This window comes from Oncorhynchus nerka, linkage group LG22 (assembly GCF_034236695.1).
Source record: "Oncorhynchus nerka isolate Pitt River linkage group LG22, Oner_Uvic_2.0, whole genome shotgun sequence".
In the NCBI taxonomy this organism is placed as follows: domain Eukaryota; kingdom Metazoa; phylum Chordata; class Actinopteri; order Salmoniformes; family Salmonidae; genus Oncorhynchus; species Oncorhynchus nerka.
The window spans coordinates 49,032,684-49,052,535 of record NC_088417.1 but is presented as its reverse complement, the minus strand read 5'-3'; the positions used below and the strand labels follow the sequence as shown (position 1 = coordinate 49,052,535).

General features: G+C 41.1%; 1 protein-coding gene across 1 annotated transcript; it reads left to right on the top strand.

Moving 5' to 3' along the window:
* Positions 1 to 150: 150 nt before the first annotated feature.
* On the top strand, positions 151 to 16,388 carry sar1b (secretion associated, Ras related GTPase 1B). The gene is made up of 7 exons (XM_029627127.2): positions 151 to 303; positions 11,795 to 11,870; positions 12,611 to 12,730; positions 13,779 to 13,844; positions 13,942 to 14,045; positions 14,353 to 14,484; positions 14,778 to 16,388. The coding sequence occupies exons 2-7, from the start codon at positions 11,813 to 11,815 to the stop codon at positions 14,892 to 14,894; spliced, it is 597 nt and encodes a 198-aa protein (XP_029482987.1). The 5' UTR covers positions 151 to 303; positions 11,795 to 11,812; the 3' UTR covers positions 14,895 to 16,388.
* Positions 16,389 to 19,852: the final 3,464 nt, after the last annotated feature.

Genomic DNA, 19,852 nt, shown 5'->3' with positions numbered 1-19,852 from the left:
TCAGATTGTTTGTACAATATGGCCTGATGAACATGAGTATTGAAATGTTAACACCTTCTCATTACAGGAGAGCACGAACTTTAGTAATATTGTTGTTCCCCTACCGGAAAGATGATTGTGAAACATAAACAGGAAGCGGCTAGGTCTGAGGACAGCCATTGCTGTGTCGTGGCTCTGTAACAAAACACGAAGGTATAGAGGAAGACGCGAATTGCGGACTCTCATTTCACCAGAAGGCCGATTTTCATGATTTTTAAGAGAAAACATATTTAGTCAATTGATATACACTTAGATAGCTAACGGGTAAGTGTTTCGCATTAATTATTTCAAATATGTCGTTTGCGCCAGTGAGTTTATTTGAACGTACGGCAACACTGCTTGTTAACGTTAGCTTTACGCTAACGTCATTTGAGCAGGAAGCCTAAAACAAAGTGTGTAGTTTACGGCTGACGTTAGTTAGCTAACGTTTTGTCTTAATTTGAAATATAATGTGGTAACCTTAAATTAGGCCCATTAGTAGTATGTGATTTACTATCTTGAGGAATGTTCTCTAGTTGTAACAAACCGCTTCGCTGTTAACGCCAATACAGCTAACTTTAGTTCTCCCTCGCACTACTACTAGCTCGATGCTAATGTCTGTAGCTAACTTTGAAAATGACACGTATCTTTGAATTCAAATCCACTTAGCTAGCTAGAGGGCCAACCAATCACTATGGCAACTTACGTGTGTATGTCAACGTTGTCGTTAGCTTGATTTTAATGTTAACCAGTTAGCTAAATGAGAATAAAACGAACTCTTCCTCCGCTGCCAGCTAAACGTAATAATACAATTTGTGACTTTCACAGCTCGCTATCCTTTTAGCTTTGCTTCCAAACGTTAGCTAGCCAACTGGTCATAGTGTTCGTTGCTATATTATTCATCATGGTGATTTTGCACCATCAATTAAACAAATGCCTTAATGTCAGGTAGTTAGCGGATTGTAACGGGATAATGTGATGCTGTTACAGCATTGGTAAGTAAAGTTACTGTTCGGCATAACACAGAACTTTCGACCAACCTTAACTTGGCTATACTACAGTATCTAAGTTCTCGATTCGGCTAAACGTGTCTACACCTGGTGGTGTATACACATTGTTGGCTTACTTCATTGAACAAAAAAGGGATTCGTTTTCACAATGAAACATTTCCTACATTCAAACAGGACATATCCCGTAGCGGATAATGGAGCATCACAATAGGCCGTAAAAATCTGATAGCTATGATCACCTTCGAGCTGAAATGTTATTTTTTTTGGAGTCAATACAATCAAACTCAATATGTATTGTTGACATAAGATTCCTTTGAGGTGTGTGAGTTGGTGAATTCTTGTGAGGTGCGCGGTACCTATGCAATGTTGAACCCAATTACCTTTAGCCAAAATGTGTATTTTAATTTGAAGTCTGACGCGTTGATACCTTAACAGAAATATCCTCTCCTAGTAATGTTAGTCACCAAACTAGAAATAACTAAATCAGTCAAATAACCCCAGATTCTCCTCCATGTTGAATTCTATTGGCCATATATTGAACCCCCCCCCCTACTTCTAAATTATGATTGATTACCGTAATTGCTGGACTATTAAGCACTCCTGAATATAAACCGCACCCACTGAATTATAAAAAAATATGTATTTTGTACATAAATAAGCCGCACATGTCTATAAGCCGCAGGTGCCTACCGGTACATTGAAACAAATTAACTTTACACAGCCTTTAAACAAAACACGGCTTGTAACAAAAATTAAACAGTGGCCTACCAAGAAAGTCATTGGTCACTATCTTCCTCCTCCTGTGCACTGAAACCACTGAAGCTTCATCCGATGTTGGATCGTTTTCATTGTCGCTCTCGTCACTTTCATCCGGAGGCAAATACCCAGCTGAGCTCATGCTGCCCCTTCAACATGTAGCAGTCCAGCCTTTCGAAACCCGTTGATGATAGTGGATTTTTTTGACAATGCTCCACGCTGTCAGGACCCACTGGCAGACTTGACCATAAGTTGCTCTTCGCATGCGGCCCGTTTTAGTGAAGGATTTCTCCCCACTTGTCATCCAAGCCTCCCACTGAACAAGGAGCGCCACCTTAAATGCACGATTTACACTGATGTCGAGTGGCTGCAAATACTTTGGGCCATCTGCTTTTCTTCCCTCTGAAAGCTGTTGTCTTTTTGCACTGAGTCAGTTCCTCACGCTGCTTTCCAACGTCTTATCATTGACTCATTAAGGCCAAGCTCCCGTGCAGCAGCTCTATTTCCTTTTCCAACAGCCAGATCGATCGCCTTCAACTTGAAAGCTGCATCATATGCATTTCTCCGTGTCTTTGCCATGAGGGTGACAAAATTACTACCGTAATCAGAATGATGGGAAGTTTGAGCGCGCTCGATTTACGTCACATTATGTGACGGTGCTCAGTTTTTTGGCGGCATGAATCTTGTGAAAGCGGGAAAAATCCATAAATTAGCCGAGTCATTGTATAAACCGCGAGGTTCAAAGCGTGGGAATAAAGTAGCGGCTTATAGTCCGGAAATTACGGTACATGATTTAATTTATTCGATAGGAGTGAGATCAACAATGTTATGACAACTAATATTAATTAGTGGGCATTTGAGATTAATATATTTAGTGTCTGACACTGTGCAATTGTCTTTTGTCTTCTGATTATAACCATGACTGTTAAGCATTTCATATTAGATTGATACAGATTATACTTAAGCATTAAGGCATGAGAACATGGGAATTATCGTGTGAATAACTCCTGACTAAAGGCTGTTTTTAGGCCTGCGGTGAAGCCAAGGGCCGTGTAAAGAGCCCTTAGGGGGTGTTATTTTTGATAATTCCTGTGTTCGAGGGCCTTATTGCTTTTATAAAACGCTTGCCAACATGTTCAAAGATTTTATGTTTATATGAAAAACATTAGTATATTGAGTAAATTAGTTTTATTTTATCCTTCCACCATACGATGAAGGAAACAGGAAACCACACACTGCTCTTGATAGTATCACTGATCTTTAATAAGCTTACGTATCGGCCTCACGGCCTCCGTCAGCTTTTGTGAATTGTTTGTAATTTGCACCCTTATGTAGACCTAGTCCCACCCACATCCGTTCCACACATCGAAGGGGGTTGGAGGCAAAGGAAAAACGAATAAGTGCTACCAAATATAACAATATGCATTTAATTTATATTACAAAAGTGTAATAAGGTGTACCGTCTGGTGTTCAACCTTCCCAAGTTCTCTCACGTCACCCCGCTCCTCCGCTCTCTCCACTGGCTTCCAGTTGAAGCTCGCATCCGCTACAAGACCATGGTGCTTGCCTACGGAGCTGTGAGGGAACGGCACCTCCGTACCTCCAGGCTCTGATCAGGCCCTACACCCAAACAAGGGCACTGCGTTCATCCACCTCTGGCCTGCTCGCCTCCCTACCACTGAGGAAGTACAGTTCCCGCGCAGCCCAGTCAAAACTGTTCGCTGCTCTGGCCCCCCAATGGTGGAACAAACTCCCTCACGACGCCAGGACAGCGGAGTCAATCACCACCTTCCGGAGACACCTGAAACCCCACCTCTTTCAGGAATACCTAGGATAGGATAAAGTAATCCTTCTCACCCCCCTTGAAAGATTTAGATGCACTATTGTAAAGTGGCTGTTCCACTGGATGTCTTAAGGTGAACGCACCAATTTGTAAGTCGCTCTGGATAAGAGCGTCTGCTAAATTACTTAAATGTAAATGTTAAATGTGTATGAAACACGTCTGTAAAACCACAATGAGGACATCGCAAGTTTTCATAAGTCATTGAGTCATCGTACGAAGAACAGAGTAATCTTCAATAGGCACATCATTCATGTTGAAATTCACAACATTACATACATAGGCATTTCATCATTACGTCCTTTAGGAGATAATGTCTGGAGGGTGAAAATCGTTAATATGAAAAAGATTATTATATTGAGTAAATTCATTTTATTTTATCCTTCCACCATACAAAATAGTCTGGGCAAAAGCTAGTCGTTAGTTTACAGATTCTCAAGTTGCTAGCCAAATAGACGGGTTGGTTGTTTATCAACAACTGACTCGTCCACAACTATGGTGCAAAACAGACAGGGTTGGCTTAGATTGTTGACAACGTGTAAGCTAGATTTGGTCTCCAATAGTTTGAATAAAATATAAATACATTTGCACAATGAGCACTTGTTTCCTCTCAAATAAATACTTACAGTAGTTGGTTGGCTAGCTAGCGAATTTGGGGCCCTATTAGCATTGACATAATCTGTCAAAACAAGACATGGTATCAAGAAAGAGATGAAACGAGCCACTTATGATTCCCCAAATGGCAGTTTCATGTCATTCTTGCTAGCAATCTAGCCACCGAGAATCACAACACGCTGACTTCTGCCCCATGGATGAGCTCACGCACATTAGCTGACTATGTCAGGAAAATTATCTATGGGCTGGTCGTTCATTCTATCCATTGTATTTGCAATTGTTGTTATAGTAAACAAATCATTAACATGTAGCTATGCAGGCTAGCTACTTCTCCTTTGCTAGCTTGCCAACTAAAGCTAACACAATCACCTCAAGCAGCCGAAATGACGGCAAGATATGTGCGCTTTAGTTTATTTATAATGAAATATGTCTGGGGCGGCAGGTAGCCTAGTGGTTTGAGCGTTGGGCCAGTAACCCGAAAGGCTGCTAGATCGAATCCCTGAGCTGACAAGGTAAGAATCTGTCGTTCTGCCCCTGAACAAGGCAGTTAACCCACTGTTCCCCGGTAGGCTGTCATTGTAAGTAAGAATTTGTTCTTAACTGACTTGCCTTAGTAAAATAAAAGTTTTTAAAATTATCCTGCTAAATGAATTCGCCTGGCCAGAGAAGCTGTCAAAAAAACTGCAACATTGTTCCACAGGTCAGAGAAGCAGACAGCAAGGTTAAGACAACCCAAATGTTAGCCTAGTAGCATAGAGAAATATTGTCTCAATGCTTTTTTCCAGGGGAGATGAAGTTTATAAATTGACTGCCTGGGAATTGGGACAGTGGGTGTGCATTGATAAATGGAACCTGGAGAATGATGAGATTGTGGTGCCATAACTCTGTGCTGGAGTTATGGCAATCAGCATCCCAAAAACCTGTTTTATAATCTGGATTTATTTATTGTATTTTCTTTCCCCCACGTATATAGTAGAGCAATCTGCTCTCACCTCAACTTCTGTTAGGGATAGAAAGCTTTGAGCTGAAAACAGTGACTTGATTGATCAGTGTTTGTAAGATATCTCTAGCTGTCATAACCTGTAGGTTATGTTTGAGTTGAATACACGTTCTCCTATTTAAGAGACTCTAGGAAAAATGTGAGAACACGAGCCAGCTGGCCTGGCAAATAGATCTGTCAGGTAGTCTGATGTCCTACTGGAAGTATATATTTTTTCTATAATCTTAGTACACTTCTGTTCCTGCACCTCAATGCCCTCTGGCCTTAATATTGAAATATCATACAACATTTTGCAGAGGTGTCACTACTTCTGATTTTTCTTTTGGCTAGGCTAGATGCTGTAAATATTATTGTTGGGCCTAGATTGATCAATTACATGTTTAAAAGGACTGATGTTCAGGGGAATTAACAGAATGAAGTTGAACATATAACACCATAGAATACTATCTCCATGACGACTACTGCTGTGACTTTTTTGAGCATCCATTGACGTAATCATGTAAAATCAGACTGGTATGATAAATCAGAGGTTGTTTAGCGTAGGGCTCTGCTCTCTTGCTTTGATAGTTGGAAAATACTAGAAGCCGGTGTGGTACATCTCTACCAAATATCCTGGCTTCCCTGCTAAACTGTTCTAGAGTAGGGTATTTACTTGGCTGTGTTTACACAGGCACTCCAATTCAGACATTTTGCCAGTAGATCTTTTGCTTCCACTGGATCACGTCACACACACATCCTCCAACCCACAGTGTGTCAGCAGCAGCCAGGGCAAAGGGGAGAGCTCCTGCTGATGTGTAGTTCAGTTGTATTTGCATGGTCTTGACCTTTGGCTCCCATATACTTTAGCCCTGGAGCTGTTTGCACGTTGCATAACTGGTCACAGGTCAGCCAGCCTGCCGGGCACATTGTGGTGCACGCTAGACGGGGAGACAGTTGAGTCTGAGACAAAAGTCACAGTAAAATTACCAGCTCAGCCAGCCAGGCCACTGAGGCCTCTTTTTATTTCAAATATACAGTACCAGTCAAACGTTTGGACACCTACTCATTCAAGGGTTTTTCTTTATTTTTGACTGTTTTCTACATTGTGGAATAATAGTGAAGACTTCAAAACTATGCGTTTGAGCCAACAGTTCTGTATACCACCCCTACCGTGTCACAACACAACTGAAGGGCTCAAACGCATTAAGAAGTAAATAAATTCCACAAATGTACTTTTAACAAGGCACACCTGTTAATTTAAATGCATTCCAGGTGACTACCTCATGAAGCTGGTTGAGAAATTGGCAAGAGTGTGCAAAGCTGTCATCAAGGCAAAGGGTGGCTACTTTGAAGAATCTCAAATATATTTTGATTTAACACTACTTCTTTTTTTGCTTACTACATGATTCAATGTTATTATATAGTTAGGGTGTCTTCACTATTATTTTACAATGTGGAAAATTAGTTTAAAAAAATATATAAAAACCCTTGAGTAGGTGTGTCCATTTTGACCTTTTAAAAAAAATATAAATCTCCTGCTCAGTGCTCACTGGAGGTATTTATGTAGAGGTGTTGGGAGCCTACCTTTTGACTGTGAATGGCATTTTATTTTGCATTACTGAAGCTGCATGCACATAGATGGCCATTGGTTTGTTAGTTTAGTCAAAGTTTAAAAGGTTCCCTGTGCAGCCTTTCCATGCTAGAATGATTATGACAGAACATTAGGTTTGTATCTTGCATGTATTTTTTAATGGAAAGTACAATAGGCTAATGTTAGCAAACTAAACCTGATTGGGATTATCCATTTACAAGGCCCATGGTCCACATCATCAGGCTCTGAGTCAGTGTCGTTGAGGCCATGTTCATTAGCACGTGTCTTGGCTGTTAGGAAAGAGACTGTGAACATTGGTCTGAACTGCCTGTACTTCTGTCCATTGAATCTCACTGGAACAAGATTATACTTCCTGAGGGTTGCCATTGATTGTAATTGTTCTTATCACATGTTGCTAAATCCTTCAGATGAGACTCTCCTTGCGACGATGTGACACGCACCGCGTTCCACATGCTGAACTCGGATTGCAGGGATTCTAAAGTCTTGTAGGACCTTGATTCTAGGATGGTTGTTAGTCTACTTTTGGAAACACAAATATAGGCTAATAGACTAATTATGCCATATTACTTTGCCTGTGTCACTGATGCTTCCCCTGGTTCCAGATTTAGATTTTGTTACTCACTCAGATACCATATTTTATTTAACCTTTAGTTTATCAGGGAGTCATACTGACACTAAGGTCTCTTGTGGATGAGTCCTAAATGACAGAAAATACACACATCAAAATGTAAATACAAAATGCAAGTAGAAAGAACAACATGGTCATAAACACATTCATCAATAATAAAGTCCTAAATTATCTTTTTGAATTGCACCGAAACATCAAATTTAGGAACATTTTAAATAAGGTGAAGGAAATTAAAAGCTGATTTACCTAACTCGATAGAGGAATTTCCATAGTTGGCCATCCCTAAGACCGGGTGTGGTAACTTGTATGCTTAAAGTTTTTAATTATGTTAGGTACCGTGGGACTTTTTGTAAAAGGGCTTTATACGCAAGTATGTTTTCATTTATGTGGACACCCCTTCAAAGTAGTGGATTTGGCTATTTGAATGAAACCTGTTGCTGACAGTAGAATGGCCTTACTGAAGAGTTCAGTGACTATCAACGTGGCATAGGATGCCACCTTTCCAAAAAGTCTGTTCATCAAATTTGTGCCCTGCTAGAGCTGTCACCGTCAAAAGTAAGTGTTATTATTGTGGAGTGGGAACGTCTAGGAGCAACAATGGCCATCCGCTATCTGGCAGTCTGACTGACAAATCTGGGTTTGTTCGGATGCCAGAAGAAAGCTACCTGTCCCAATCCATAGTGCCAACTGTAAAGTTTGGTGGCGGAGGAATAATGATCTGGGGATGTTTTCCATGGGTCGGTCTAGGCCCCTTAGTTCCAGTGACGAGAAATCTTAATGTGACACTTTGTGGCAACCGTTTGGGGAATGTCCTTTGCTGTTTCAGCATGACAATGCCCCGTGCACAAAGCAAGGTCCATACAGAAATGATTTGTCGAGATCTATGTGGAATAACTTGACTGGCCAGCACAGAGCCCTGAGCTCATTCCCATCGAACACCTTTTGGATGAATTGGAACACTGACTGCGAGCCAGGCCGAATTGCCCAACCTCACTAATGCTCTTGTGGCTGAATGGAAGCAAGTCCCTGCAGCAATGTTCCAACATCTAGTGGAAAGCCTTCCCAAGAGAGTGGGGGTTGTTATAGCAGCAAAGGGGGGACAAACCCCATAATAATGCCATGGTTTTGGAATGAGATGTTGGATGAGCAGGTGTCCACATAGTTTATTTTTTAAATATACAAGTTATATACTGAACAAAAATATAAACACAATTTACAATTAATCTATGGATTTTACATGACTGGGCAGGGGCATGAGAGGGCGTAGACCCACCCACTTGGGAGCCAGGCCCAGACGATCAGAATGAGTTTGTCCCTGCAAAAGTGCCTGGGTTTGCGTGGTCTGAGGCCAGTTGATCGTATTGACAAATTCTCTAAACTGACGGAGGCATCTTATGGTAGAGAAATGAACATTAAATTCTTGGGCATCTGATAGGCTAATTGACATAATTTGAGTCAATTGGAGGTGTACCTGTGGATGTATTTCAAGGCTTACCTTCAAACTCAGTGCCTCTTTGCTTGACATCATGGGAAAATCAAAAGATATCAGCCAAGACTTCAGAAAAAATATTGTAGACCTCCACAAGTCTGGTTCATCCTTGGGAGCAATTTCCAAGTGTCTGAAGGTACCACATTCATCTGTACAAACAATAGTACACAAGTATAACCACCATGGGACCACGCAGCCATCATACCACCCAGGAAGGAGACGTGTTCGGTCTCCTAGAGATGAACGTACTTTGATGTGAAAAGTGCAAATCAATCCCAGAACAACAGCAAAGGACCTTGTGAAGATGCTGGAGGAAACCGGTACAAAAGTATCTATATCCACAGTAAAACGAGTCCTATATCGACATAACCTGAAAGGCCGCTCATCAAGGAAGAGGCCACTGCTCCACAACCGCCATTTAAAAAAGCCAGACTACGGTTTGCAACTGCACATGGGAACAAAGATACATACTTTTTGGAGAAATGTCCTCTGGTCTGATGAAACAAAAATAGAACTGTTTGGCCATAATGACCATTGTTATGTTTGGAGGAGAAAGGGGAGGCTTGCAAACCGAAGAACACCATCCCAACCGGGAAGCACAGGAGTGGCAGCATCATGTTGTGGGGGTGCTTTGCTGCAGGAGGATTTGGTGCACTTCACAAAATGGATGGCATCAAGAGGCAGGAAAATTATGTGGATATATTGAAGCAACATCTCAAGAAATCAGTCAGGAAGTTAAAGCTTGGTCGCAAATGGGTCTTCAAAATGGACAATGACCCCAAGCAGACATTCAAAGTTGTGGCAAAATGGCTTAAGGACAACAAAGTCAAGGTATTGGCGTGGCCATCACAAAGCCCTGACCTCAATCCTATAGAAAATTTGTGGGCAGAACTGAAAAGGCGTGTGCGAGCAAGGAGGCCTACAAACCTGACTCAGTTACACCAGCTCTGTCAGGAGGAATGGGCCAAAATTCACCCAACTTATTGTGGTAAGCTTGTGGAAGGCAACACAAAACATTTGACCTAAGTTAAACCATTTAAAGGCAATGCTACCAAATACTAATTAAATCTATGTAAACTTCTGACCCACTGGGAATGTGATTAAAGAAATAAAAGTTGAAATAAATTATATTCTCTCCTATTATTCTGACATGTCACATTCTTAAAATAAAGTGGTGCTCCTAACTTACCTAGACAGGTAATTTTTACTAGAGTTTAAACTGAGTTTAAATGTATTTGGCTAAGGTGTATGTAAACTTCCGACTTCAACTGTATATGGCCACTCCCCTTTCTGTAATATGTTACATTTAAATACATTATAATAATGGTGTCTTATATACTGAGTATACGAAACATTAGGAAGACCTGCTCTTTCCATGACAGATTGACAAGGTGAACGATATCATCGCTTATTAATTTCACATGTTAAATCCACTTCCGTCAGTGTAGATAAAGGGGAGCAGATGATTAAAGGATTTTTAAGTCGTGTTACAATTGAGATATGGATTGTGTATGTGTGCCATTCAGAGACTGAATGGGCAAGACAGATTAAAGTGCTTTTTGAACGTGGTAGGTGCCAGGCGCACCGGTTTGTGTGTATCATGAACTGAACCACTGCTGGGTTTCAAGCTCAACAGTTTTCCGTGTGTATCAAGAATGGTTCACCATCCAAAGAACATCTAGCTAACTTGACAACTATGGGACACATTGGAGTCAACATGGGCCAGCATGCCTCTGTGTAACGCTTTCGACACCTTGTAGTGTCAATGCTCAATGACTTGAGGCTGTTCTGAGGGCAAAAGGTGCGCAACTCAATATTAGGAAGGTGCCCATGACTGATAGATTGTTGATCTACAGTTTTGGAATCCGGGATAACTAATAGCCTTATCTCTTCACTGTTGGGTCATGCCGCATTCAAAACAACTCTGAGATTTCCAACTTCAGTGCTTTCAAGACAACTGGGAACTCTGAATAAAACAAGCTCAGACTGGGGGGGAAAGTAGTTAACGGTTATCTAACTCGGAATTCCAACTCGGGAACTCAGGCCTCTTTGTGGAGCTTTCCGACAAAGATCACTGATGTCATGATTTGACCTTGTATTTTTCCAGAGTTCCCAGTTGTCTTGAAAGCACCAACTATTTTTTTATTGTTGATCTAAAATGGCTCCTTATTTGGGGTTGATTGGGGAAACTGCTCTTGTGTTCTAGCTTCCAGTAGGCCTAGATCTTAATATTTTTTGTGTCTAAGGAAGATCAGGGCCAAGTAATTAATCAAACTTTTAACATGTACTGTTCTTGCATGCCTGTTGTTCATAGCCACTGTTCTTGCATGCCTGTTGTTCATAGCCTCTGTTCTTGCATGCCTGTTGTTCATAGCCTCTGTTCTTGCATGCCTGTTGTTTATAGCCACTGTTCTTGCATGCCTGTTGTTCATAGCCTCTGTTCTTGCATGCCTGTTGTTTATAGCCACTGTTCTTGCATGCCTGTTGTTTATAGCCACTGTTCTTGCATGCCTGTTGTTTATAGCCACTGTTCTTGCATGCCTGTTGTTTATAGCCACTGTTCTTGCATGCCTGTTGTTCATAGCCTCTGTTCTTGCATGCCTGTTGTTTATAGCCTCTGTTCTTGCATGCCTGTTGTTTATAGCCACTGTTCTTGCATGCCTGTTGTTCATAGCCTCTGTTCTTGCATGCCTGTTGTTCATAGCCTCTGTTCTTGCATGCCTGTTGTTTATAGCCACTGTTCTTGCATGCCTGTTGTTCATAGCCACTGTTCTTGCATGCCTGTTGTTTATAGCCTCTGTTCTTGCATGCCTGTTGTTCATAGCCTCTGTTCTTGCGGTCTTACAGGATTCACCAGCTCCGGATATGTCCTTCATATTTGATTGGATTTATAGTGGTTTCAGTAGCGTACTGCAGTTTCTAGGTAAGTACTATCTAAACTTCACCTATTACACTTTCAATACTGTCCTCTGAATGGCTTGTATAGGAAGATGGTTCTTAAGCTACTCAGTACTGATACCTTTTCTGTTTATTTCTTGGTTTTCCCAATCGCCACCTGTTCTAAAGAATGCCAACGAGTGTGGTACTGTCTGTCGTTCCTATGAATCCATCTTGTCCCTCTTGTGGTTGAACGTGGTAACTGATTTTGAGTAGTATAGGACTAGGCCTAGGTGTTTGACAGTGTGCGTGCCCACTGCTAAGCTACAGTGAAACACAAACAAGAGGCTGCTGCTACAGCTCGCTTTAGCCTCCCTCTCCAGAGCCCTCTAGTTTCTGTGACACTAGCTAGCTCTCATCCCCGAGAGGCGTGGTGACACTCCTGCTTAACTTGTTAAACAGGTAGTGCTGATGTTCCAGTAGTGTGGAGTAATGATGACGGCTAGGCCTCAGAGCTCACTCGGATAGAAATGACAAAGCTTGTTCACTATAGGTTATGCATACCTGACAGCAAGTCTAAACTTGTTACTTCAACACTTTCAAGTTTGACTTATTTTGTTGCTGAGAAGAGTTTCCAATGATTTGGTTTCATTGTGAATACATTGTTAGGCAAAGGAAAGTCAACAATTATTGACAGGGCAAGGTGATAGGAAGTCGCAGCTTCTTCACTTTCAATGTACAAAAACATTTCTGAAATATTTGTTTGATACATTTATTATATTTTAGGACTGTACAAGAAATCGGGCAAGTTAGTATTTCTTGGACTGGACAATGCTGGCAAGACAACGCTACTGCACATGCTCAAAGATGACAGATTGGGACAGCATGTGCCAACTTTACATCCAAGTGAGTAAATCTTTTATAGTCACATTTGTGTAATTTTCCTATAAACTGTACCCATCGAGAGCTAAGGAAACAGACCGTTGCTTATGAACAGGCCTAATAGTTCAACAATCAATCCCAAGTATGATCTTCCCCTCAGTGATAATTTCATCAACAAAAATAGTGACTAAAATACTTGTTCAACACCTATTTTTTATAATTTGTACTAATTGACTAGACTATAACTGACTAAATAAATAGACTGACAAAAATATAAATGAAAATGATTTTTTTCCTATCAGTTGACTGAGACGAGACTAACTTCTCTGTGACTAAAATCTGACTACTAAGTGGACTGGACAAGAGTTTTTCTGAGAGATTAAGAGCTTTTCAGTGATGAGTACAATTTTTTTGATTTTAGCGGTGGGAAGGACGCGCACAGCCTACATCGGCTGGGGAGCAAGCGATGAATATGGGCAGACATGCTCCGCTCTGCCTCCGATTAGACACATTGCGAAGGCGACTCTCTTGTTTCCCCATAGCTAACCAGTCACACAATACTTTGCCATCTGGTGATTGCTCCTCTCTCTTGTCTGTCTCTGTGTGTTTTGTATGTAATGTGCAATATCTATGTAGGCTAAAATAGGAATTTACATGGCCAGATTTTTCTTATGTTTGTCATATTTCTGCTGTTGGGAAGAGAATCTGATGTTATGCAGAAAAATATTGGTAGGACAAGGCTCTGGAAGTCAGTGATTTATGTTTACTCTCGGTCATTGAGGCAATACACATGTAATGTGACTAAAATGAAAGGGCATTTAGTTTACTAAAATGGCACGCTGTTTTCATCATTTTGACAACTACACCAAATCATAATTCAAATGACAAAAATGTGACAAAATGACTAATATGACTAAATCCAAGAGTGCCAAAATGAACACTGCCCCTCAGATGTTCATAAAAAGCTAGCGCTGGCTACTTTTACTCTTGCCCTACTTATTTGATGGTTACCCAGTTGACTGAGCTTGTGTAGTAGTTTTCCAATGTAACTATGACCCATTTTACCCACCAGCCTCGGAAGAGCTGACGATTGCTGGCATGACCTTCACCACCTTTGACCTTGGAGGCCATGCACAAGGTATGTATGTGTGCCTGACTGTCTGTGTGTGAGAGAACGTCGATCTGCAAAACTGTACTGCACTAATTTATTTTGCTTTGTGCGCATTTTCAAACAGCTCGCAGAGTGTGGAAAAACTACCTCCCCGCCATCAACGGCATCGTCTTCCTTGTGGATTGCTTGGACATCCCGAGATTGGCCGAGTCCAAAACAGAACTTGATGTGCGTAATCATGAATTTCACAACGACATTGAAAAGGTCCCATGAATAAGATAAATGGGGCTGAAAACGATTTAAACTTAAAAACCCACCGTACATGTTCTATCCAAACAAATGGCCTTTTCATAAGCAGTTCATCAGTTTTGTACTGATTTCTTTGGATATGTGCGACGAAAGAATGGTTTCTTTACAGTTTCCAAAGTCGTAACTGCTAAAAGTTTCATGGGTAGATCATGTCTTACATCATGACATGTTTGGTGTGGATTAATGTGATAACTAACCAGACATCTCTGTCCTGTGGTACACACAGGCACTAATGACAGATGAGACCATTGGAAACGTGCCGATCCTGGTCCTTGGCAACAAGATTGACAGACACGAAGCCATCAGCGAGGAGAGACTGCGTGAGCTGTTTGGATTATATGGACAGACAACGGGCAAGGTGAGGAGATCACTGCACTAACCCACATCTACTGATACTACTGTGCCACCCACTTTTCTTTCCTCACAGTGCAACTACTGAACTGTACAACAAATCACAAGAGTTTCACCCTGTCAGGTCATGTTGGGGAACTCTTGGCCCTAGCAGTAACCAAAGCAATATCCTGTTGAACAGCCTACCTCTAACATAGATATGATTTTTAAAACAAAGGAAGAACAAAAACAGAGCCACAGGTGGTTAGAACAACCATGCATTTGAATGATGTTCCCTGAAGTTGTTTGTCTGGTCTCCAGGGCAACATTCCCATGAAGGAGTTGAACACGAGACCACTGGAGTTGTTCATGTGCAGCGTGCTGAAGAGGCAGGGCTACGGGGAGGGCTTCCGCTGGCTCTCCCAGTACATCGACTAGAACCCCGGCAGGAGGAGGCGCGACAGGGAGACTCCCCACTTCTACCACCACCGCCACCACACTCAGTCCCATGTTTGGTTTATAAAGTCTGCCTCCACTATCAGAAAAAAACAGTACAACTTGAACCCAATAGACTTTTATTGGTCTTCGGAACATTTTTTGTGTGGCTTTTTTTTCTTCCTTTACTCTCTTTTTCTAAGAGAATTAACATAGCATTGATTCTGCAGAACCGTTGAAAAAAAATTCTAACTGATGAATCTTTTCTATTTTGTTTCAATCTTTTCGCCTCCCCCGTGACATCTGTTGGTGTGGTAAATGCATTCTAACTCTAAATCTGTAAATTAATCTAATGGTATAGGCCCACCGTACCCTTCCGTCACATTTTGAGCAGTGAGACAGAGCTGAGTAGTTGTACACGTCGCAATACATATTTTTTAAAACTTGAAAGAAAACATGCAGATGTGACTCGTGTTTAATCATGTTTTGTTCATTTTTGTTTCTTTATCCTATATATATTTTTTTACATTATTTCAGTAAACATAGAAAGAAATGTAGACCACCGTACTCGCCCTTCTGTGGCTCTGTCATACTCTTATAATACAGAGCCCTGCATTGATCTACATTAATGTATTGGAGGAAAGTTAAATTCCTTAAGATGTCACTTAATGGCATTTCAAGATCACATTTCATCAACACTGCAATGACTATTCCCAGGCTCCAGGACATGAGTGTAGGTAGGCCAACGGGTTGTAGGCAGCATGGACCTCTCGTGGTCCTCAGGCATGGTGTGACAAGATAGTAGAAAGGACCATGGACCACAATGGGAAGGTACATTTTAATTCAGAAGAAGGAAAAGGAAAGTAACTATTGGCTATATAACCATCCCTTTGAGTCTGAGGTTCGAAGTTGAAATTGTTAGCTAGCAGACAAGATCAGAAAGATATTTAACTGAATTAAATGATTGAAAATAACATGCAGAAAAAGTGGTTGGTTTCATGTAACATCTAGTAGTTGTCAATGTTATAAAGCCATTTTACTGATGAGTTCCCTGAGCAGACACGAACAGGATGAATATATTGACCAAGTAAGATATGAGGAATAGTCCATGAGTGGGAATGGATAGGCATATGAAAACCTATAAGAAATAATGTACATGCCCACCATAGATTTGTTTTATTTTATACGCAGTTTCCTTGATCAATGTGCTTTATAAAAAAAACTATTATGCATGCCTTGTTCTTTGATTTTGAATGACCATCTACAGAAGTACAACACGAGGGAGGAAATGCCAAATTACAATTTAAGAATTAAGTGCTTATCTCAAAACGTGTTTTTCTTCAGAACCATAATTGAATGGCGCATAATACTTTTTTTTGTTCTGTCCCTTTGCGTCTCTTTAATCTCTCGTATTCCATGAGCTGTTCCGATAAGAGAGAGACTCTGTTTGTTTGCATCATAAATTGTAATAAATGTTTGCAATGAATAACAGGTTAACAGTGGTCCGTAACCAACAGTTATTTTGGAGTGGCTCGGTCGCTTGACTGTCACTAGAAATGACACCTTCGTTTTCTGGGCTGTCATTAATGGAAGTTGACCATTTAAATGGTAAGGGTTTACGGTGGGGCTGTCCCAAGGATCCCGGAACTAATTGAATCTCACTTTACGTTGTACGAGCTAAAATATGTTATTAAAAGTATACATTTCAGAAGCACGCGGAAGAGGGCACTTGTATATGACAAAGAGGTACATGTAAGTTTTTTTTATTTTTTACAAGAACCGACTGATGGTGGCTCGTTGTTGCTAGCAACTTCAGCGTCCAAACTCAACTCCGCCTCGATATAATCGAGTTGAACCTTACTCCGCTGCGGTGTGATTTATGAAGGTTTCTGCCACGTCAACAGTTGTAATTGGCTGAAACATAATTTATTGCCGGAAATAGACCTTTCGGTCTGGGCTAGAAGGGATACAGATTGTGTTCAAATGGCGTCATAGTCCCGTCTGCTCCACTCGTAGTTTGAGTTGTCTCAGGAATTTTGTAATGACTCATTTACAACGATGGTGGTTAACATTGCTGGTCTTCAGTATTTTACTAGCCTACAAGCTTTTGAAGACCATCTAAACCATTATAAACAGAAGACAAGGACCACATGTATTTTAAACAAAAAGGATACAGCATCTGGACAGAAGGCTGAGTTCGAATTTAATCAAGAAGTGATATTAATCTAGGTCGTTACCTAGTAAAATAGCTAACTCCGTTGACTAACGTTAGATAGTAGACAGACGTGTGTGTTATTAATCGATTTTAGATTAGCTATAGAGATTAACTGCCATTCTAACTTGTCATTTGTTTAACACCTCAGATCTCGCATCGTGAAAAAACTTGCATCGGGAACTCATGTTCCCCATGATGGAACAACCTTCCTGGTGTTCGGTAGGAGAACCTACTGTACGCCTGCCACCATGGCAAGGATAAACATGCGAGGTGATAGTAAGAGGGAAACACAAATGGTACGTTAGCTAATGTTTTACAAAGAGGCACAGTAAAGGTGATTATGATTGACTGATGGTGTGAGGAGGGGATGTCGTTCAGGAAGGGAGAGGTGAGAGGTTGAGGAGGGTATGTGTTAGAAAGGGAAGAGAACCACAAGATGCAGGACTCCTTGTTCCCCAAATATCCAAGAAAACAGATGGATACGGGGCTTTCTCCTACAGAGTTCCTCTTTTATGTGAGAGAGTCAGACTTGGTTTCAGTCTTGTAAGTGACGTTACGTACCTAAGCCTTGGACAAATAATCCTCGTCTGAGCATGAACGGCCCATATGGACAGAAGTATATCTCCTCTTTCTGTCACGTAATGCAACTTGATGTACAAGTAGCCTGTTTCTCTTCCCCCCCCCCTAGCTCCTCCCCTGGGTGTGTCTAGCCCTAGCTCTTCCCCCCTCCACTGGGTCTGCCTACCCCTAATGAGATTGAGATTATTCCAGAATACAATCATAATGAAGATTGTTTTCTGTGATTATCTGCGGTACATTTAACATTTCCGTTCTACAATATTTTTCTCAAAATGGTATTTTTGGTGTGGTTTGTCTCTCACAGAACATGAGGCAGAGGAGAAAAAATTCACAAAAACCCAGACACTGGGAACAATGTAAAGTTTTAAAAAACTCAAACAAAGGAACATCAGTGAGCGTTAACACACACACACACGCATCTAAATATCAAAACACATCCGAACATACAAAACAATAGCAAACACATCTAGGAGAGTAGACAGAAGAGAAAATGGAAGGGAGAGGAGACAGTAGGGAGGGAAGGTTAGACGGAAGAGAAAAAAAGGGAGAGGAGACAGTAGAGAGAAAAAAAGGGAGAGGAGACAGTAGAGAAGAAAAAAGGGAGAGGAGACAGTAGAGAAAAAAAAGGGAGAGGAGACAGTAGAGAAAAAAAAGGGAGAGGAGACAGTAGAGGGAAAAAAGGGAGAGGAGACAGTAGAGAAAAAAAAGGGAGAGGAGACAGAGAAAAAAAAGGGAGAGGAGACAGTAGAGAAAAAAAAGGGAGAGGAGACAGAGAAAAAAAAGGGAGAGGAGACAGTAGAGAAAAAAAAGGGAGAGGAGACAGTAGAGGGAAAAAAGGGAAAGGAGACAGTAGAGAAAAAAAAGGGAGAGGAGACAGTAGAGGGAAGAGGATAGGGTTCCACTCTTTTTAAAGTTACACATATTTGCTGTATTTTGTGTTTTTAATAAAAAAACTAAGAATAAATTAAATCTAAGCAACCAATGACTTTCTTTTTGGCATCTCTCATGCCATATTCCTATTGCTAGCGTTATAGTTATTGCAATTCCATTACTTCAGTTCCATTGCTGTAGTTTCTGTAGTCTGGTGGCCAGTTAGTATATGAAAAGAAAGAATAAGACAATATTTCCATTCTTTACATCACGGACTGGTAGAGCTGGGACACCAGGTTGGTGCAATAATAATCAAGTAGAACAGAAAAACTACTCAAACTCTACATGGACCTCTAACCACTGTCCTCTTAAGTTCCACAAGGGCAAAATTACTAGCTGATAACACAAATAAATATATTTTTTATTTAACCTTTATTTAACTAGGCAAGTCAATTACGAACAAATTCTTCTTTACAATGACAGCCTACCCTGGCCAAACTTGGACGACTCTGGGCCAATTGTGCGCCGCCCTATGGGACTCCCAATCACGACCGGATGCGATACAGCCTGGATTCGAATTAGGTACTGTAGTGACGACTCTTGCATTGAGATGGAGTGCCTTAGACCACTCCACCACTCTGGAGCCCATGTAGTAATGTAATGTGCTCCGTAGAAAGTACCCCAATAGTTCTGCTAGCTAGCGATCCTGTAGAAATCAAGTCCAGTCTGCTGTAGAACTCGACGATGTGTAAAACGCAAACTCGTAGTGAACAGGACTATGACAAAATCGGTATCCCTTCTATCCATGACGCAAACTCTGGTAGTGAACGAGAATATGACGTACATTTGACAGTATCGGTATCCCTTCTAGCTATTACCATAATTGGCATTATAAACTGGGTGGGTCTTAATCCTGAATGCTGATTGGTCAAAACCGCATTCCAATCGGTGTCTATTCCAAATTTGCATATTTCCTCTGCTCTGTCTGACTGGCAATCCATTGTAAGTCAGCCCAGCCAGGCAATTGATAAACTTGATCTCCACTATGAAAAGCATCTGAACCTAGTCATGATCTCAAATGTCACAAGAAAACATCTTAAACAAATGTAAATGAAGCTAATTTGTTGTTATTCTGGCTGCACTGTTTGACTTGACTGTAAATTCGCCGAGGTTGGCTAGCTAGCAAGCAAAGGATAAGAACGTTGCCAGCCGGTATGGCAATAGAACATTTAAAAGGAATGACTGGGTCGCGTCTATAGATACAGAACAAAAACCTGGGTCTCTGGCAACCGAACCG

Excerpts from the sequence above, each read along its gene's own strand:
- sar1b (XM_029627127.2), top strand. The coding sequence starts at position 11,813 with ATGTCCTTCATATTTGATTGGATTTATAGTGGTTTCAGTAGCGTACTG. Across the intron at positions 12,731-13,778 it reads TGTGCCAACTTTACATCCAA|CCTCGGAAGAGCTGACGATT; the intron begins GTGAGTAAATCT and ends TTTACCCACCAG. Across the intron at positions 14,046-14,352 it reads AGTCCAAAACAGAACTTGAT|GCACTAATGACAGATGAGAC; the intron begins GTGCGTAATCAT and ends TGGTACACACAG.